General features: G+C 40.6%; 1 protein-coding gene across 2 annotated transcripts in view; it reads right to left on the bottom strand.

The window, feature by feature from the left end:
- The window catches only part of ptprga (protein tyrosine phosphatase receptor type Ga), a 509782-nt gene that overhangs the window by 133558 nt on the left and 353381 nt on the right, over positions 1-22843 (bottom strand). For both annotated transcript variants that reach the window (XM_028575592.1, XM_028575593.1), the window contains exon 5: positions 11799-11894. In XM_028575592.1, coding sequence (XP_028431393.1) covers positions 11799-11894 — 96 coding nt within the window. The remainder of the gene's footprint in view (positions 1-11798; positions 11895-22843) is intronic.

Below are 22843 nucleotides of genomic sequence, written 5' to 3'. Positions count from 1 at the left end.
TAGATTTAGACAAGATGAGTTCAAGCCTTCTGGATATTCTTAGATCTAGGCTAAAAGAGACTGGGCCATCTGGTGATTCTTAGAATTAGAATGATTCACCACGTTGAAATATCTTGCGTAACATCACTGAGTCAACCAGTTAATCATATCTTACTCACATTAAACAGCCTGTGTGTACACATTATCTGTGATGCGGATAAGCTAGCTGATGATCCGATCATTGTGTGGGAGAGACTTTTAAAGTTGTTGGTTTTGATGGGTTTTAAAGATGAAAAGTGTACGCAGCTTGACTGAAAAAGCGATGCGATTACATCTGAATGGTATGCAACATTGCTGTTGCTGTCAGTGCATTTACTTTTCATAATGTGCGCCCTGGAGATATATATCAGGGTTTTGAACCATGTCTCAAGATTTATATATTCCTACAGACACCGTTTGATGAAATGATGTTGCATTTCTTCTTGTTCCACTACGTGGGATTGTTGGTATACTGTAATCATACCCACACCACACCAGCTCCAGTCTTTTTCCTCTGAATGGTTTTACGTCCCTATTGTGAAAAAGTCTGATCGCGATTGTTTTGTGGTTCGAATCCTAACATCTGCTGGCTGGCCCTCTGTGAGTTGATTCTGAAAGCAGTGGCGAGATCTCGGAGAAAAAAGTAACATGAAGCAGGGTTCAGTTCACAATGTTCTAAAGGTTTAATAAAAGGATATACACACAAACAATTGCTCCATTCATGTAGATGGCACGTGGTAAGACAAGAAAGAAACTCCGGAGAGTACAAGAGGATTGGTTCAAGGTTGGTTCACACAGACAGGAAAACAATTATACAATTTATAATACAATAGAAGCTATGAGAGAGGCTTTCTTCAGAGTTCTCACGAAATGTGAAACATATTCACAGCATAAGGTTAGACAACCCTAAGATTCAAAACCCCTCTTTGTCTCCCTTAAAGCATTATAAAGTTGCAGACATGGACACAATTCTGTTTCAGTGCCCTTGTTGTTCTGCACATGCAAATGATCAAATTGAAAATCAGCATGAAGGGATCATGTTTTTTGGGTGAGATGGAGGAGAGCGATGACAGTGGCAGTGGATTCTTCAGTCTGGGCGATGGTGTGTAATAAGTAGGGCAGCGGTCATGCAGGGAAGGGACATTGCCTTTCATCACCCCGTCAGAGCGAAGAACAAAAACAGTGTCGATTTAAACATCATTAATGAGATATCTTCTGAAATCCATGGCAACTTGGTAAAAAAAAAAAAAAAAAAAAAAAATAGACCGATGGCAAATTACATGTAATGAATTCTCTTTGGCTAAAACCTGCTGAGGCTAATGTTTCCTCAAGTGGTGTGCACTGTGCAGAATTGGAAGCAGCTCAGTGGTTGGTTAGCAGTGGCGGCAAATACTGCCTAATTACCATCATTGGGGGGTATTGGATTAAGAGCAGAATCAAGTGGTCTGTGGTCCCGCATGTCTTCAAACCATACCTTTCATCATGCTGTTCTTACTCCTGCTGAGTGCCTTCCCTTTGACACTGCTACCTTTAATGTGAAGAACAGCCCCCCAAGCATGGAACCAATTCAAATGATCCTCAAGGTTGTCTAGGAATGGATGCATCCAGGACTTTATACTATTCATCTTTTTTTTTTTTATAAAAGGCAAATTAGTTTCTCTTGCACTTTCAACTGTATTTCAATACTGGAGTCTAGTAGTACTAGTGACACTTGGTTTCCATGATACAAAAGCGTCAGCCTACATGAACAAACCGCAGAATTTGTATAATTTGGTGTCTTATTATTTGCCTTGACTACTTTGAAGAATCAGAGCAGCAAATCAGATGTCATAAGTATTCACCTAAAAAAACAAGCCGTCAGTTCAGTAACTTACAAAAAAGATTTAGTTAATTTGAAGCAAAAGCATTTGCACCAATGCAGCCAGAAGCGACACTACTAACAACGTCTGCTTATCTCACATATATAATAGAGTACAATACAAAACTGTGCATTTACAAGGAACCACGACTAATGAGGTATGTTCAATTCAATTAAATTTTATTTATAGTATCAAATCATAACAAGAGTTATCTCGAGACACTTTACAGATAGAGTAGGTCTAGACCACACTCTATAATTTACAAAGCCCCAACAATTCCAACAATTACAGTAATTCCCTCAAGAACAAGCAGTGCGACAGTGGCGAGGAAAAACTCCCTCTTGGGAAGAAACCTCGGACAGACCCAGGCTCTTGGTAGGTGGTGTCTGACGGGCCGGTTGGGGGTGTGATGAACAGTGGCGATAATAGTCATGTGTTAACTTTAAGGCAAGCAGGGCTCACAGATGCGGATAAACCAACTCCAAATCTAACAGCAAAATATGTTGTCTGTTTTATAACTGCACACAGAGGCCTTATCTGATTTGATGCTCCACATCATTTCTCGGTGCCTGCCAAAACAATTACCCAATTTTGAAAAATAAATCGGTTTTATGATGTTATGAGCGCTATTGTTAAGGTTTGATTAGGTTTAGACACAAAAATTACTCAGTTAGGTTTGGGAAAAGATCTTAGTTTGGGTTCAAAGAACAACTGTGGTTGGGTAAGGGGAGCTCTGTCATCATGGTTACACTAATAAACACCTGAGGCCTGTACTACGAAGTAAGATCAACATGCCCTGGATTTATTTCTGTTACCGGGGCCCCGCATAAGCTGTGTCCCAATCTGCTATCCTAAACATAACCACTCAAGGTCAAATGCCTAACCCCAACCAATCAAGCTGCTACGTAGGGCGGGTCTTGGCGTGGCCGTAGCGGGATTCATAATTTCGCCACCAAAGGGACGTCGGACTAGTGGGCTGTATGACCAAAGGGAATTTTTCGGGTTATTGAGAGGTCGGAATAATGGAGCGTCATAGAAATGGGCAGTCCCCCACATAAAAGAGGCGGTGTTTGCACAGCAAATGCACTGCTTCCCGTTTCATCCCCTTTTCCATGACAGTAATCAATGTTATCAGAACAAGGCTGTTAATGTCGTTTACTTATATAGATTATTATATATTATTATTTATTTATTTTACTTATTTTGTTTTATTTTGTTCTACTCCTTGTCCTTGTCTAAATAGGCCCTACAGAATTTGTATGACTCACAATAAGGAACTCAAGTCAAAGAAAGCTATTCCTTCATTCTCTTTGTTCTGTTTCTTACTTCTTCTCCCTCCAATGCCTCTCACTTTAATATTAAATTGAGGTACAGATGCCCCCAAAATCAGGTGAAATGAGACACAGCGGGATTCTCCTGTTAAAGTAAGAAACAAAAAGTAAAAAGCAGAGTGGATATTCCGTGTGATTTACCTCCCAGCTGGGCCTCGGTTTTGCACGTTGCTGTGTCTAGCTGAGTGCGTGGAAAACACAGTGGAGGCATGCAGCGGTGTAAATAGGAAAAAAAAAAGGCAAGTGAGAGCTATCTATTTCAATCAAACGCCTCAGTGCAGTGCAATGCAATGCAATGCCCGGATCATTAAAAGGGTGATTCCCGAGCTCTGCTGAGATGATGGGGCCCAATTTGTCCTGTAACACCAGTGTGATGATTTAATTAATACATGACACGGTAGCCACGACACACAGCTGCACAAACACACTGATGAAAGGGGAGGGGGAAGTTTCCAAATAAATGGAAGCATACTCTAGCCTCGTGAGACCGTCCTGATCTTGTGAGCTCCAGTTTTCCACTCGCAGATCAGTCTGGCATCTTGAGGCAGAGAAAATTTGGAGCTGTTAGCCAAACGACCGGGCCAATCAGCGTTGGTTTTGAGGTGGGTTAGGTGGTGATAGACAGATGGTTTATCCAATCAGCTAACCAGTATTTTCAGACAGCGGTAGCCCTAATTCTATTAGCCGCTCGCTAATGCTTTTTTTCTCTTGGATCCTTCTTTTGGAATATGGTCCGGGAACCTGAAATGGTGCCTTTTATTCCTAAATTCTCGTTACACAAACGGCAAATCTCCTTTATCGACATGTTGCTTGCATGCTCAGCTAATGAGCTATGCTTTGCCTGCAGCAGCAGGGGCGGGCTTGTGGTTGTATTTTCATACACTTCGTGGATCTGATTGGTTGATTTGGCCCATCTATCACCAACATAGGTGATAAACAGATGGTTCATCCAATCAGCTAACCAGTATTTCCGCCCCTTCCCAAAAGTTCTCCAACGGAAAGTTCCCAGATGGATATGCCGAGCAAATGCGAAGCAATCCATCTGGCAGAGTCAGGTTAGGCATACTCTGGAGGAAAAGAAAACAGGAGACAGAAATAGAGGTAGAAAAATGATATGAATAAGAAAGCAGGAATAAATGAGCTGGTTTTCTTTAATATGGGCTGGATGGTTGCGTGTTTGAAATAGGAAGGGAGAAGTCCTGTGGACAAGGAATAATTTAGCTGAAACAGCAGGGCCAGTCATTGGTTAATATTTAAAAAAAGAGAAAAGACGGTAATACATCAAGAGGGCTAATAAGTACAGCTATGAGTTAATTTTACAGCCAGCCTAGTCTATATCTACGACTGTCCTCTCCTGGGATTGCTCTGGTGCCGCCAGAAATTCCGCCGGATGTCCCTCTTTTTCAGATGTCCGTTACCTTCTTTTTCCTTTGTGTTGGCGTTCTAAACTTGGATGGATTTATGAGGACTTTGGTTAACTGCTCCTCAGATCTCTGCAGGGTAAATCCATGCCGCTAGCTATACTAATCCCTGCATTTTCATTGCAAAAAAGTCACATATATCTTAGCAGAAAGTTGAAAAATGTTGTGTTTACTTCACACAAGAGCAGCCATTTTCCCCTGTTGCCATGGGAAAAGTTATGAAGTGACGTGAACATCATCGAAAAGCAGGGTGTTGGGGGAATCATTTTTTTTCTCTTTTTCATCAAACCACAGTTTTTGCAAGTTCCCACAATTTCATTGCATAAAATTGCATAAATATCCCGCATATTCCATCGCATTTTTTAAGAAAATGTGCCGCATAATCAAGGATTTTTGACCACAACAATCACAATAAACTCTGCATTTGTTATATTATATAGCATTGTGTCATTTGTGCAATACGTAGGCTATTCGGGTTGGGAAATATGTTAGTTGTGCAATATCTCATTGTGCAAGGGCTGTGGCATGGCTGTGACTCTACAAATCACAACATGTGAATAGGAACATGTTGGCGTTATTTTGTTGCTTTTGTCACAATTCGGAGCAGTAGGATTACTGGAACCATTCACCTGCATGTTCTGTGCTGGCCTGATGCCGCTGGCAGCGTCAGGCAGCCTTAAATGACGCACTGAGATGAGAAGGGTATATATCGACTTGTCTAACTCTGGGGGTTACAGTGAATAAGCCAATAAGTCGGTGTGTTCCTTTAACACTTAAAATACACAGGCAATTAGTGATGTCCATGAAGTTGTGGTCTTGACCGGTCTTGAAATAAAATCCTGACTCGCGTCTTTATCTGAGACCGAGAGTAAGACCGAGCAAAAATGTGGTTGATTCTGATTCCAAGTAGTCTTGGTCAACACTGGCTCCCACTGTATGCTCATACAGTAAATGGCTAAAGTTAAGGTAAAACCCATGGCTGCATGTGCTGCTACATGTTCACAATAAGTATTCTTACATACGTCTGTATGATGGTTGTCTTCTCCTTGCAAGTGGCTGATGGAGAGCAGACTTTTCATTGTCTTTAGTACACAAGGAACTATGACAAATACATGTATCTGAATCTGAAGGCAACTTATTATGTCAAGTTGAAATAACATTTCATACCAGACTATTTCTAGAGAAATGGAAGGTGTACTGCTGTTCATCGCAAGTAGAAGATCCTCAGCATGCGCTTTCCATTCAGTGTTTCGCTCCAAAACAAACTGTTGGTATCCTTGAGGTCTAACACACATTTTGAATGTGTTTCTGCCCTTGTAAAAGATTTGCAAAGCTATTTTTTTTTTTAAACTGCGTTGTTTACAGTACATCCATGTTCATTAGCTTGCAGTTGTCTTCACTGCTTGTGTGACTAGGCCTGTAACAATTATTACATAATTCTCTAATTGCAATTTTATTACGTAATCGTGGTACTTGTTTAACTGCAATGTGGTTTAATTTTCAGAAAACTTCATATTTTTGTTGTACTGCACATTGCTGCAGCTCCTCTTTTCACCCTGTGTGTTGAGCTCTCTGTTTTACCTACAGAGTGAGACATCTCACTTCTGTACTGGAAGTAAGTAAAGGCTGGACTACAATGGAAAAGGAAAGGGGAAAAGCCAAAAACCATAATATGAGCACTTTAATAGAAATGGAAGAAAAAATGAACCGTTAAGCTTCCAACTGCTCAACTGTTCAATTTATTCACGGAAGTTAAAAGACAAGTACAATCATAAGACTTAATGCAAATATGTGAAATGGGACACCCTGGTAAGCTATTTCAAGCTTGTGTAAAGGGGCCCAGACACTAGCAAATAATACATTATAAATTAATTATAAATACTATAATTTAGTTTGGATAAAAAAGGAAACATGTATTGTACAATTTAATTTACAATCTACAAGAAGAAGAAACCATAACTACCCTAACCTTACCTAAGTGGCCCCAAGACATTTATTCCATCAGCCTAAAAGCATTGGATAAATAGATACAATGCAATAAACATAAACCAATAACAAGTGACAATAACAGTAGAAATAAAATAAAAGGATTTCAGAGTCACTAGTTTAGAAGTCCCCAGTATTACAGCCTGGCAGAGGACACACGCATGCACACACACACACACACACACACACACACACACACACACACACACACACACACACACACACACAATACTGGCTCACAAAGTCAGTTAAAATGCACAGACAATGTTTTTACTCAAGCGGCAAAAACTACTACAACTGATGAAAATCTTAACCAGTGTAACTCTGATTCTGTGATAACCGAGTAAGGTATCTCACTTTCGGGAGCAACATACAAACACACACTTTATCGACACACTTTATCTACAAAACTATTCAAATCAACACACATCTTCAGAGACATGAAAATGTGGGTGCTGTACTTGAGTTTGAGTTTGGCAAGTTTTTACCATTGGGTTGCGCCTGCTGCATACACACACACACACAATTCGTCTTCTCAGGTTAACAAATACAAACTGAAGCATGTGAGTGTTGCAGGAGAGCAGGTGGCACTCGGATAAATATAGAAAATGCACTTCTGAGGCTGGCACCCAAACACACTCCTCTTTGCATAGAAAAAAAACACCCAAGCACAACCTGTTGGGGACTGTCTGTGGTAGCAAAGTTATTGAGGGCACGGGTTTAAATCAATCTTTGAGGTTGAGAGCTGCAACTGCACACTATCATCAGGTGCAGAGGAAATGTGCCCGTACTGCCATATCATAAATCAGAAGGGTGGTATACTAAACGAACCCATTGAATGAGTCACGTACTTGAGAACAAAAAAGGTAGTAAAGGTAGCATGTTTGGCTCCTTTTGAAAATAGAGTAGGTTTTTTCTGCCATTTTCATCTGGCTGCTTCGAGGTAAGCAATTTCTCCATCCACCTACTCATCTCCTCTGTTTTGTCATAACTGCAAATCTTTCCCTTCAAACTGCATACCCAATTTTTTTTTGCCAACACATGGTCCTCCAGATAATTATTACTTCCGGTGACCCCACTGACCTTTCCTTCAAAAACACGTTTGCTAACGTTAGCGCAACAGCGTTAGACTTGCCTGCTAGGTAAATATGACAATTGCCTTCGGAGTTTCCTATATCTGCGTCGACGTTGTCAACATAAGACCTGTGGCGTTAGTGCTCCTTTTGTACCATTATTTTATTGAATGATAGTTAGCCTGTATGCTAGCAGACATTAGAAAGGTAAACACTGCTCAGAGACTTATTAGGCGACGTGTTCACTCACTACAACGGGCATTTTTTTGAGGCCCATTTACGATATAGAAGGTAAATATACACTGGAATATTTCCGTAAGGGCCTTTTACATATTGACAAACGTTCATAATAACATGTATATGCCTGTTTATGGGGAAAATAAGGGATTTATTTCAAGATAGGGGGCCCTCTGCCTCCCCTATTGGTGGAAGGGGTTCTGACCTTCCTACAGTTTAGTGGGGTCCTTATTGATTGCTGTGTATTTTGATATTGGGTCCTATTAATGTGCAGTGTACTGATTGCTGTGTGTTTAATGCCAGTTCAGTGATCTGTATGGGAACAGACCGCATCAATATCCAATCATACATTTCTAAGTGAAATTTTAGAGAAGCTTGTTTTTAATCAGCTAAATGATTTTATGAACTCACAAAATATTTTTGAAAAATACCAATTATCGCACTGAGACAACACTAGTCAAGGTTGTAAATGACCTCATGTCCAATATGGATATGAGAAAAAATTCTGTTCTAGTATTACTTGACTTGGGCAATGCCTTTAATACAGTAGATCCCTGGATTCTTTTAGATAGAATTAACAGTCTGACTGGCTTCTCTGGTACTGTTTACACTTTTCAAATCTTATATGAAATGAAATGCGGTGTTCCTCAGGGTTCTGTTTCTGAGCCTACACTTTTTGACCTTTACATGCTGCCGCTTGAAAACATCATCAGGAGGCCAGGCATACATTTCAGAAGTTATGCTGATAGCACACAGCTTTACAATGCTGATGACTCATGGCCAATAGATGCCTTTTTTAACTGCATTTTAGATATCAAGTTATGGATGGCAGAGAATTTTCTACAGCTCAAGAAGGACAAAATTGAAGACTTGGTTAATGATACTACTGTTAAAAGAGACAACCCCATTCTGAAACTTCAAGCACTGGCATTAAACCCTTGTCAACAACCTAGGAGTTATCTTTGATTAAAACGTTACTTTTAGACCTCACATTAAAAAATTAACTAAGAATGCATATATCATCTTTGCCAGAGTGTGGCTGTTGTCATGAATGGCTGCAATTGCTGCCGACAACCGCAGCGCCACTGGAACGCAGCGCAGACGCGCCTTCTGGAATTTAGGGGTAAGGCTTTGAAGCTTTGAAGCCTTGCTTTTTTTCTCTACACACTGTCTTTTTTGTTAATTGCCATTTTGGTATAATTTGAGAATAAATAGTAAATAATCACTGGTTATCATTATACAGAGAATTACTGTTACGTTGACAGGGATGACTATTATGGACAGACAGTATGAATTAGTTGTGAGGGCAAAACACTATGGAATATAGCATTACTATGGTATGAAAGCAACAAGGGTAGAGTGTAATGCGTAAAACAAATTATGTAAAAACAATGAACTTATTATAGCCACAGACTCAAACATAAAATCAGTTTCAAAGGTTGCTTGTATGAACTGTATTGAGAAAGATAAAGAAGAACTAGAAGAAAGAGAAAGCTGTCTTTACATATTTGCATGCACAAGACAGGCTATACACAAGGGAGTAAAAGAGAGACGAAAGACACAGAGAAAGAGAGACTGAAGTGAGAGGGGGAAATATTAACTGGGGGTTAATGGTCCAAGTAAAAGCTCACTTAGGTAATCGATGGCCTCAAATAATCTTTTTATTCCTGCCAATTGAGAGTGATAGAGCTGACAACGATCTCAGTCCACCCACAGCTCCACTCACCAGGCCTGAGAGGACTTAATTGGTGACTTTGATTCTTATCAACAGGTTTTACACCTCATACTTAAGCCACCTGCACATGATCCGCCTGGAAACTACTCTCCACTGGCTGTGCCATTGGTTTCCTATGGGGAAAGTGGTAGAGACAACTCGCAAGAAGCGCTAACCTTGGCGTGGTGCACCGCTTGGAAGTGCCGCTGAGCTAATTATTTCAACTTTGACCTCGTTGCCGCTGACCTTTTTAAAGCGCAACCTAAGCTAGAAGCAATGATGAAATATACCTGCGCTGCGCTTTGCCTCTGTGCCTGCAATAAGTTCTGCACCCTACCTCGCGGTTTCACCTCTGATTGTGTAGGCAGCTACAGGAGGAGAGTTATACTCAGTAAACGTAATACAACTTTTTTTCAGCCACATGGCATCGCCACTTTGCAATACAGTAATACAACAGACCTTATTTAATGATATTAATTGATTTCAATATTGATCGATCCAACATCAAAAATCTTTTCAGTGGTTCATTAACTTGTTCAAATGAGACATAAGAATAATTGCAATGGTAACGGTAATGGACAATTTCGCTTCCAACCTGTAGGGGGACCAAAGAGGAAAAGTGCTTTGGTCCCTACTGTAAAGGTGCTGGTTGACAATGCTAATGCTTGACCTATAAAGTTAGCTAATTATTGATGGGTAACATAAGATTAGGACATCGTTCAACACGCTCATTTATTTTTAGTATGATTGTTTTGACCACGGTTAACAACTCTGGGCTAACCCACAAATTCATCAGTAACGTTAACTATATAGATACAGTACAGGCCAAAAGTTTGGACACACCTTCTCATTCAATGCGTTTCCTTTTTATTTTCATGACTATCTACATTGTAGATTCTCACTGAAGGCATCAAAACTATGAATGAACACATATGGAATTATGTACTTAACAAAAAAGTGTGAAATAACTGAAAACATGTCTTATATTTTAGATTCTTCAAAGTAGCCACCCTTTGCTTTTTTATTAATAAGGGAAAAAATTCCACTAATTAACCCTGACAAAGCACACCTGTGAAGTGAAAACTATTTCAGGTGACTACCTCATGAAGCTCATTGAGAGAACACCAAGGGTTTGCAGAGTTATTAAAAAAGCAAAGGGTGGCTACTTTGAGGAATCTAAAATATAAGACATGTTTTCAGTTATTTCACACTTTTTTGTTAAGTACATAATTCCATATGTGTTCATTCATAGTTTTGATGCCTTCAGTGAGAATCTACAATGTAAATAGTCATGAAAATAAAGGAAACGCATTGAATGAGAAGGTGTGTCCAAACTTTTGACCAGTACTGTAGATGACTAATCTAATGGTAATTTAGCCAGCTAGCACACCCCTGTCTGTCTGCCTCACACTCCCGCCGCTGCAAGGCTTCAGTCGGGATGAGAGCTGACAACAGCCCCGGTCTGGGGACACATCCACAGTCAGCCCCCAGCCAGCTAGCAGCCAGCCACTATCATTACAGCAATCCAACCCCGGTCAGCACTTAACTCCGGTGCTAACGACGCTAACAGCAGTTTACTGAACTGTTGGGAAACAGACCAGAACAGAGTCAGAACAGCGGCCATTCGTAGAAAAAAGACAAAAGTGAGATAAGGCACCAAATCGACTAATACTAATAGTAATTTAAAGATGTGGTAGCATTGGATCCGGACGGGAAAGATAACTCTGGGAGTTGGAAGGGGTGTGTCGCGATTCTGCCTTCTTACTCCGCGACACAGGTTCGTGGATCTGAGTGTCGCAATTTTGGTTTCACATCGCATATCGTTACAGCCCTAGTTCACATCCATCTCATAGGTTTTAGCTTAATAAGGTTTTCATAAAAGAAGATCAAAATACTAAGCCCTACAGCTGCCCTGTGAGTCCACATGACCTAGATTTCTGTTGTTAGATAATGTCACATAATAGTCACAAACTGTGAATAAACTCTGACCCAAAGAGAAACAGATAATGACAGAAGTTAAATTTGGCGGTGAACTCCCATACCATGAATAATTAAGTCCAACACACATACTGGCCTCTTCCTAACTTTTTTAATAAAAGTACACACGCACAAACACAAACACAAACACAAACAGGCTAGGGGGACATAAAGGTTCCTACCTGAAAAAACACAGCCATGGCTGCAATGATCCTCTTCTCCGTCAGAGCTGCACTGAGGCTGTCAAAGTCATCTGAGTTGTACATGTAGATCTGCATCTGTGAGAGACAGAAAAACTGGGTTAGGTTGGGGACACATTAGATTAAACCTTCACATCAAATTCAATAAAGACACTACAGCAAATTGAACTAACTATTTGTATCTCCCTCACAATTAACAGCTGTGATTATGTGGTGGCGCCTGGATGGTGGTTGCACCTGCTGCCGTGGTCCTGCTCTATGCCCTGCACTGCTACTACTATTATTATTATTATTAATAGTCATTATTCTATTATCTTAACTGTATCTTAACTATAATTGTCACTGTTCATCATGTCATTCCATTGTACCCACTGCTATTATTATTATTATTATTATTATTATTATATAATTATATTATATATGACACATTTCTCTCTCCCCCCTCAACTGATTGCCCACCAAGAGCTGGGTTCTGTCCGAGGTTTCCCCACCATCATCGCACCAAATGTTTGCTCTTCTGTAAATTACAGAGTGTGGTCTAGACCTACTCTATCTGTAAAGTGTCCCGGAAACTTCTGTTCTGATTTGACACTATAAATAAGATGTTATTTAATTGAATTAAACTGCTGATGTCACCATCACTCTGGGAATTTGTATCTGTAGCAAAACATAAGGGCATGAGGAAGAAAATAACTATAGCACATTGCATGTATTGATAAATGCTATACTTTGTATTGAATAATACTGCATATAAAATGTAAAAAGTGTCTGCCTCAAAGAGGACCAACTGTGACTCTTGTTGCAAGAAAGAAACAGCTGCAATATGAAGGCCTACTCGCTTTATGTCAGCACATTTGATATATATTTAATCAGTTATTGACCACATCAAACCTCCACACAGGTATCAAAACCAAACATCACAGCATGATACAATACGGCCGGCCGAAAGCAGGGCACAGTCTACTCTGCAGAGTGAGGGAAGTTTTTGATATTGCCCCGCCACGCTTTGATGGTGATGGCAAGAATAGCATACATGCCGGGATCTTTATAAAAAGTTGAATAAGTGATGAATCCCCCTCAAGCATGAATCATAAATCAGTAATAGCCTAATCAAACGCAAGATCCATGACGAGAAAGATACAGAGAAATTTAAACAGGCAGAAATACTGTAGCATCCTGTCAATATTTTAGAGACACCCCAGAATTTCACAAATGTTTTCAGGGGAGCTCACGTCTTATTAAGAGAAGCCCAGCTCCCCCAAGCTGCCCTGTAGTTTGCACCCTGCCTTTATGCCGATGACTGTCCCCACGCCTTTAGTGTTACAACAGAGGCACTGGCTATTTAAAAAAAATTATAATTTATAAGTGGATGTCTCAACATTTCGTGCAGTTAAATACAAGCAAGACAGAGATTCTAATTAATGCTTCTGATAATATACTTGCGTTTCACATAGACTTGTCCCACTATCCTCTGCCACCCAGCAATTGCTGAATTCAAATATTCTACTGCTGGGAGCATTGCCTTCATGTGAAGTACGGCTCAGTTTTTTAGATTTCAAATTGATGAAAATGCCCAACAGAAAAACCCCACATTACAGTTTTTCTGTGAGATATTTTTGAAGTAATGTGGGCAACACAAGCTGGCAACAAATGAAATCAACAGCGCTGAACTTTATGGAGTCTATGAAAATACTTTTTGTTTTCTTTTTCCTTCACTATTGACACAAAGCTCAAATTTGTTTTATGCTGTTATTATGCATAATTAGGTAATGTAATGCTTTTTTTTAGAGTTAGACAACTGGTTAGATTCCCATTAAAGTGAAGTAATTTCAACTGGGCACTGCTACTGTTTTATTTATTTATTTTTTTGGAGACTATTTTTAAGAGGGGTTGGGTAACATGATTTGGACTTGAGTCAAACTCAAGGAGCTGCTTGCCTATATCGATGATGTTCCAGTTCCGGGATTGTTCAGGTGACGCCGGAAATTCCGCCGGCGATGGTGGATTTATGAGGGTTAACTGCTCCTCAGACTTCTGCAGGGTAAATCCAGTCTGAAACCAATCTGAGTTTTCTGTTGCACGGCTAAAACAACCTTTGAACGTTCCACAAAAACAAATTCCTTCCAGTGGCTATTTTGCAGAGGCACCGTCACGAGATTGTTTTAATGAAATGCCAATAAACCAGAGCATGTTTTTCTCGAATGCTGTGTGGACAAGCCAGACCCTCCTCCACAGCGCTGTGTAGGAAGGTCTGGCAATGCAAGACTATGGATCTGGTGACTTAAGACACAACAAAATAAAAAATTGCAACTTGACCCTGACTAATGCCTCATGTATTCACTTGGCCGTTTGACTTGGAATGACTTGATATCCTGTTCAGTTCTTGGCTGATATCCTACACAAAGCAAGGCAGTGTATGTGGGATTGAGCCAAAACAAACTACAGTGTGTGTTCATAATGAAGGAACATATCACCCAGTGCAACATAGTAGTTCACCGATGTGTTTTAATGGATTTTAGACAACAATGGCGCTCCATGGCACAGAGCAGGAAGATATTTCAGGCTTTGATTCACACACACAGTACTGGTTACAGGATACATTCATTGTTAGTCTTGGGATGGGATTTTTTACTATTAAACCTAATTCCCTGAAAATCCATTAAATATTAGTGAGATTATATAAACAGAGACATATAAAGAAAGAAATAAAAATGAAATTATAATTGTCCATCTGCTATTTGTGTTGAAGAGATAACCAGGTTGCGGCATGAAGTCAATAATACTGTGAAATGGACTGGATGATGTGCGCCATGAAAAACAATAAGAGAACACACACACACACACACACACAGACAACTGGGCAAACAGTCAGGCACTTTTCGTTGTCATGGTGATATGGAGGCATGACGCATTTGGGCACACAGCAAATGTTGAAATGAAAAAAAGACATTATTGTGCCTGTGTGTGCTTGTGTGTGTGTGCATGTATATAGAAACTGTGTTCATATGCACACGAGTTTACATGATTTGCAGTGTCTGGAACACCTTTGCGCATGCTAGAACCAATTTTGGGGTATTTTTCCTTGCCAAGATCAACACTGCCAATATCACTTGTCTCGCATTTTCTCCAGCTTGCTAATCCTCACATAAAAAGCCCTGTGCATCGCTGCTTGATCTACTTGTGAAGTAAACAGTTGTCAAACAGCCTGATATAGAGTCTGTTTGGTGAATTTATAGCAGAGACAGCTCAACTGGAACAACACATTCCCCCAAACGGGTATTCATTAAAGTCAATGTGGGGATTGTGCTTGTGAATGTAGCAGTGAGAGCAATTAGAATCAGTTGAAACACAGCAGTATCATGGTGATGGCTGCTCTCTCTCACATAGTAAAATGGGACAGTGAGGACATAAGAGTGGACAAAAGACATGCATTTGACTCTGCTGATGATATCAATGCAACATTCAGCCATCTGTTACAGTTAAAGCTGAGCGACATGGAGCACAAGAGTTCAGGGGCCCTGAGGCAGCATCATTTAGGAACAGGCGTTGCAGCGATGAGCCGCAGGGTTGTGCTGCAGTGTTTGTGTGCCCATTGTGTTACATTCCAGTCTGTTGTGTTGTGTTATGTCTGGTCTGATCACCTGTTACGTGATTGGCCACCGCAGCATGGCATCAGCAGTGTTGTAGTACTCAAGATCGGTCTAAGTTTCGAGACCAGTCTCAAGACCACTTTCTGAAGGTCTTGGTCTCGTCTCGGAATTGACTCTCGATGTTATCTCGGAATTGACCACATTTTTACCCGGTCTTGTCTCGGACTCTGGATTTTATTTCAAGACATGTCAAAACCACAATATAGATATCACTAAATTGCCTCTGGAGTGTCTGATTTATGTATTAACATAATTACTGTGATTGGATGTAAAACTTCCTGCTTCAAATGCAAACAAAAACTAATTTCTAATTTCAAATTTGATAGTGTTAACCCCCTCTCCCGCCCCCCTTAACACCCATGCCCAAGAAAGTGAATGCGGGAGACAGGAGAAGCTCTGGCACTGATCTGGTCTTGGTCTTGACTTGGTCTCAATCCCTCAAAGTCTCGGTCTTGTCTCGGTCTCGATACACTATGATCTTCGTGATGACTTGATCTCGGTTTTGGTGGTCTTGACTACAACTCTGGGCATCATGTTGCGTTTCTTCAACAGTTGAATCTGTTTTAACTTTTCTGCTACTTTTCTACTTCATATTTTTTTGAACCCCCCGTGGCACGGGCAGGGCTAGTAGGGGGGCACAGGGTGGCACTGCCCTCCGCCTATCCATTGGGCTGGAGTGCTGTCAATCTGATAATTGTGATTTCCATTGGATCAGAGTCCTGTCACTTGGCTGCCTGTTCCGCTAATCTTCCCAGCCCTTGCCACATGACCAATTCATGTTTCCCTCATGACTATCCAAAATTCTGATACCATGGAACTAGCACTGGAATTGTTTTATTAAAAAGTGGCAGACTGAGCCTATAGAAAATGTGTATTGTATTCTGATATACAATTTATTTAAAATGAAATCAAGTGAAACTAATAATTAATGTTTGTGTTTGTGAATGACATTGTGTTGTTCTATTCTATCCAATATTTCCTATATTTCTAAGCACATTTTCTATGCTGAGTTCTGATAAAATATTTGTGGTCTTTACCGGTCCTAAAATATAAACCTCTTTATCTGAGACGGCAGGGGACAAGATCGAGTAAAAATGCGGTCGATTCTGACACAAGACCTTCAAAATGAGGTCTTGTGACCTGTTTTGATGTGAATGCTGCTTTAAAAGGCTGCTGTGTCACACAGCAAAATGCCAAATGCTTTATTGATGTGCCATTTAAATCATGAGAAATTAATTACAATGTTGAATTAGCAAAACTGAATGCTGATACATGAATTAATTTGTATGTCATTCCATCAAAATACATCATCCCACATAGGATTACACAACACGTAGATTAATATGTGGGGACAACATACTGTGTATATATATATATATATATATATATATATATATATATGTCAGGTGGGGGGCTCCATTCCCCCCACCTAACAATCCTCAGCAAAACCCCAATATTTTGATGATTCAAAATATTATCCTGCCAGATTTTCCTGTGGTGTGAGGTATATTACGAATGTTTTTGACATCCTCTGATCTGCTTGGAAGTCCATCCTGGCTGCACCAATATTTACGACCTAATATCCTGTTGTGTAGGGGGAACAGCGAGGACAGTGCAAACAGCAGTGTGGGCAGGGTATTACTTTAGACTTGAATGAATATCAAAATGTCTACTTAAAAGGCCTATTTATTATTAAAAAATATTCTTTCTTTTTTCTTCCATTTACTGTAGGTAAGCTCCTGGGTGGAGACCTGCCATGGTGTGTTAGCATCATATACTGCACCTTCAAGGAAGTTTTGGCACACATACTTTTTTCTAATATATCCTTTTTTAGGTAAAAGTCTTATTGAGATTAAAATCTCTTTTCCAAGAGTGACCTGGACAAAAGGGCAATACAACAGTTAAGGGGAAAAGTCATTCAGAATGTCCAGTGTAAAAGACACACACACAATTACCAAGTTGTACATACTACTGAGAAAAAATCATTTTGTCATTCATAGACTTGTTTGTTTCCTTTCGAAATCAAGATAACCCTGCTGCTCTCTCTGTATTGAGACAGTGTGTTAGAGATATTACTTGTAAAGCAGTTGTTGTGTTGTGGCCTGCCCTGAGCCTTCACCCTGCCAACACAAACCTATGTGTTTCACTGCTCATTTAGCATTTGGCCAACTGCACCACTTCTCCATATTTATAAGATATGGAGGCTTCCTGCATGCAAACACAAGTACAGGAGCATCTGCCAAGACTTGTTGACAGATAGTGCAGGCAGAGGATTCAGACCGCCAGGGCCAACATCATCGCACTGTTGTCGATTGGTCAATAGCTGCTTGCCGAGGAATAGCTGTGCTACCAACTGTGCACAGATGGGACACATCACCGATACTACAGGGTGTCTGCAGATGGCTGGTTCCATTAAGTACATAATGAGGCTTATTTAAGACCAAATATAAATAAATTTACGTCTGAGTTTTGAAGGAATCACCATAAAAAATGGGAGGGCCTCTATGGAGGTGATCATTTGCTGAGAAGTGCCTATTTCAGGCCTTAAAATACTTGTCCAAATCATATGCACATACTTTTCTGTGTTCTTCTCTGGAGGGAAATATTAGCGCCCTTTGTATAGAGAGTGTGGCCAACTAGGGAATCGAATGTCCTGAGCTATCCCGTTATGCGATTGGTTCCGAGGTGGTCACGTGTTTCGTGGACTCCATGTTTGATACCAATATTCATTCCCATTGACATAGTGCAGGGAATAGTGGAACATTTTAATAAATTATTTAAACAATGACATAAATCACTGAAAAAATGCCCAACTGTTGCATGTTTGGCTGCAATGAAAGACAGGGAAGCGGCAAAAGATTTCACAAGTCCCCCTGTGAACCCAAAAAAGTGAGAAGTATGGGAGCTGTTCATTATTGTGTGAGATAAATGTCAATTTCTCTCTTCGATATGATAACAAATAACATAGGACAAATATAGTAATACCTTCGTTAATGTGTACCATGCTGTCAAAAAGGTTCTAACACTACTTTAGAAATGAATGAAGTTTGAAGTTAGCCTTATGCTAGATTTAGCTTTTTCGCTAGCACTCCATGTACCTAAATGCTTTTGATCTTGCCATAGTCATATGGCTTTTGGTCTCAACTGAGTCCAGGTGTATTTATTATGTTCATAATAATAGGGGATGCTGTTCGGCTTTTCACAAGTTTAGACAGCTAGCTAACGCTGAGCTGTTTTTGAAATCTAAATGTGAATGGTAAAGTATACTAAGGGCCGTTGCCTGCCGTTTCCTTGACCTGCACAAAGCCAGGTCTGTAAAGAAAGGGTTTTCCCAGTTTTTTGCGGAAGAACTTGGCTGTAAGTATGCAATAAGTAAAGCTAGCTAACTACACCAAACACCTTACTAATGTTACACCTCACTAAGCTAGCTAAGTTAGCAAGATTTGAGGATGATGTATGACCTGCAGGTTCTATTATAGTCAAACATCATATTCCCATTTTAGCAACAACCATATTATTTTAACTTTGAGCACAAAATTAAGTTATTTGTCAAAAAATATTTGGTGAACAGTGTGGTTAGTCAACATTGTCAGGAAATGACTCAGAAAATATGAAATATCAAAATGTAAAAATACCCTGGATGGGGCCCAGGGGTCAATTTTAGACCCTTTTTTTTAAATGAATTTTGGTGCTTAAAGTTAGAGTTGCAAACTTGTCTATTAGTGACAGAGGATAAAAATTACAGGTTTAAAGGGCTTGAAACAAGTTTAATATCCTGTGTGTCTGTTGCCGATGCTATACACCTGTAACCCAGTCCAGGAAAGGGTTACCAGAAACGTAGTGTTGGCCAATCGGAAGTGGTTGTGCCAGACTCCCACCTTTGGCTGAGTCTCTATTTGATCTGTCAGAGGGAGATCAAGAGTGCGGTTGTGAAATTTAACATTGGTAGTCCCCAGAGAAGAAGTTGGTTATTTCATGGTGCAGGTTAGAACCAAAATTGAAATGTAAATAACTAAAATTGCTGAATGTTAGAACATTGTGTCAAATTGGTCATTATTACTGTGACTTATAAAGTTTCAGGTTTAGCTCCATCATAGTGTTAATAGTGTCAAAAAAACGTTAGCTGACGTTGTTGTTCAGTAGATAGCTCAGAGATTATGGGGGCTGAGCCCCCCTAAAGGTCTGATCCTAGAATTGCCCCTGATGGGGCCTTTCAGTGTCAGTTGGAACACGTAGCTAATGTTAACATTCTAGAATAATATTGCTGCTTACTGTTAACAGTTGCTGTGAAATTCCATTAGCCCCGTTACACACTTGCAACTTAGCCCCAGGTTTAGTAGTTTTTCAGGGGATAACCCCACAAACTCGGGGCTAACTCTACTCCATAGCAGGGCCGGCAAGCCCTAGGCTAACGTCGACGTTAGCCCACTTGGAAAGTGCTAGTATTGTGCCAGTGTTAATGTTTTCTTAGCCCCAGGCTAACAGCTCCCTTAGCCCAGGGCTAAGTGCAGTGTGTGAAAAAAAACTAAAGACAACAAAGACTGAAAATATGGAGCTGGAGGCGAGTGAACCCCAGGTGAGCTGTGGATCAGCACTGAAACATGATGAACTAGATGTTTAAATAATTGTCAGTCACGACACGGCATTTTTCTTTTTTTCCTGTGATGTGATGTCCAAGGACCCAATTAGCATCATTAATCAACAACTGGCCCAAACTGAAATGGACTGACTCCCACTTAGTCATTAGTCATTAGTCATTAGGCCCAAATCATAATTATAATTGGCAGTACAATCAGAATGTGTGAGTCCACCTTTAGCTGAGAGCCAAGCGTGCCAAATTTGGGAGATTGCTGGGCCAAGACATAGGCTAGATTGTTACATGGATAGGTTATAAGATAAATAACACTTTGATGTCACACATCTTTTGTGTTGTTAAGTATATTTCACCACAAGCACTTCTTTACTTGCTGGACACCAATTCACCCATTCATTTAAAAGGCACAATAAATGTAGTAATGTACACCTCCTGTATATTACCGTTCTATCTAGTCCCATGCTGTTACAAATACAACATGACCAAAAAGATGACAGTTCCATAGCACTGGAAATGATCAATTTGTGTTGTACCAACTTCATACCTCAGCTCTGTTCAGTGCTGATCCCATACAGAGCCACAGCATGAGTTGAAGAGGAAGGACTTGTTTCATAAGTTGTTCTGGGTAAATGTGTCATCAAAAATGTAACAGTCTTCAATCACTCTGCTGCGCTGCTCATTAATCCAGCCACAGGCAGACATGTATGTGGCTCAGGTCTGTAATTGACTCCTTCTAAAGTAAAAGTCTTTCATGTTGTAGTGGTGGGAGTAACTACTTTGTGGGCATGTTTGTCTTTGGGATGTCTTTGAACTGAGTTTCCTTGCATATCAATATTCCCCGCTGGCACCATAATAAGTCTGTCAAATATTTGAGAGCTCTGTCTCTTTGCCCTCACCTCAGTGTGATTCCTATGATGTACCAGAATATTGAGAAGAAAAAAAAACCTTTATCAATAACAGGAGGAAGCAAAAGCTATAATTTGTAACAATGGAGCGAGGGGACAGAAAGACAAAGACAGAGACAGAGAAAGAGTTGGGTAAATGGTGCACTGAGAGGAGAAGAGAGGGAGAGGAGGAGGATGCCTGCCTCCCTCTCGGCGATCAGCCTCAGGGGGCCTGTAACAGCACCGCGCCCTTCCTGGAGTTCAAACGCCTGAGTGGGAGAGGCAGACGCAGAGACACTGTTGAGCCTGGAGGCAAGCCATCTCAACACCAAACAAGTGATTTATTTTCAGCTAAAAAAAAAAAAAACACTTTAGAGAGGAGAGGGGAAACCCCCCGTCGTTCCCCAGGCACGCAGGGTCCACTTTCCTACTTTTACATCTTCACATCAGGCGAAAAGACATCATCGCCTAGTCAGTGTGATGCCTGTCTGTAAAGCTGCAACCTACAATCAGAGCTGGAGGGAGGCTGATGGGGGGGGTCAAGGCCTTGGTAAAAAATACCTCATCTATGCTCCGCCCGCCCAAAGTGAAAAAGCACACTCTGGGTTTCACGTCTAGAATAACATTCAACAGTGCCAGACAATCACAAGCATCTCAAACACACTGAAAAACAACCCAACAAAAGTGAAAAGGAAGTGACCCGGCCAGCTTATTAGAACCAATCAGGGCCTTCCTGTGTCCATATGACGCTAGTCTCGCATTGCCAGACCTTCCTCCACAGTGCTGCGAAGGAGGGTTCTGACTAGTATACACAGCATTCCGGGATGGGAGAAAAACGTGCTCTAGTTTATTATTGTATATTTAAACCAATCACAGTCATCTTGGGTGGTGCTAAGTCCCGGACGGAGCCACGGCGCCGCTGCAAAATAGCCTCAGGAAGGAACTTGTTTTGGTTGAACATGTGTACATTCAATAGTTGTTCTAGTCATGCAACAGAAAACTTGGATTGGACAGATAGTCTAGCTAGCTGTCTGGATGTACACTGCAGAGATCTGAGGAGCAGTTAACCATAGTCCTCATAAATCCACCAGAGTTTAGAACGGCAACACAAAGAAAGAGGAAGGTGACGGACATTCGACCTAAAAAGAGGGACATAAGCGGAATTTCCGGTGGCACCTGAACAATCCCAGAAGTGGAAGATCGTCGATATAGATTACTATGATGCATTCTGCTTACTGAAGAGAGGCTAACCAACAGTGGGAAGACAGTCCTGTCAACCGACCAACCGAGCACCATGTCTTTGCCTGGTTTCAGATCTCTGAGTCACTGCCCACATCAGTGATTTGTTCAGGGATTCAAATAGATCTATGTGTTGTGTTCACTGATGGCTAGTTCAGCTCACTGGAGAAACAACTGACCAATCAGAGCTTTGCAGGATTAAGAATGTTACACAGGTTGCTAGCTACCCAGCTACACCCATAAAAATCAACAGATTTCATCAATCAACTTTGGCAACACTTATGGCCACAACAGTGGATGAGACTGATGCAGTCTGTGCTTGTGTGTGCGTGTGTAAGTAATATCATCAAACACTAATGTGATGTAGTGTAACGTACTCAATGAAGCATTAATATGTAGGAAGGTAAGCACAGGAGACAGACTCTCACCATGAACAGGCTGCAGTGATAAATAAGGCAGCCTGCACTGCTGACACCTTAATGCATCATTATTATAAATGTTCTAAGTGGTTTCTGAGGGAGGGGAGGACGAGCTGATTTAAAACTAACAACCAACCTGAAAACTAAATGTGCATGCATTCATTGTATGATGTTACGAGATTCTATCTATAACAACTCTCATCAAGCAGGAAGTAAAAGCCTGCAGAGAACAAAGCCTGCA

The sequence above is a fragment of the Perca flavescens genome, chromosome 4 (assembly GCF_004354835.1).
Source record: "Perca flavescens isolate YP-PL-M2 chromosome 4, PFLA_1.0, whole genome shotgun sequence".
Classification (NCBI taxonomy): Eukaryota; Metazoa; Chordata; class Actinopteri; order Perciformes; family Percidae; genus Perca; species Perca flavescens.
This window is presented reverse-complemented; position numbering and strand designations above follow the sequence as displayed.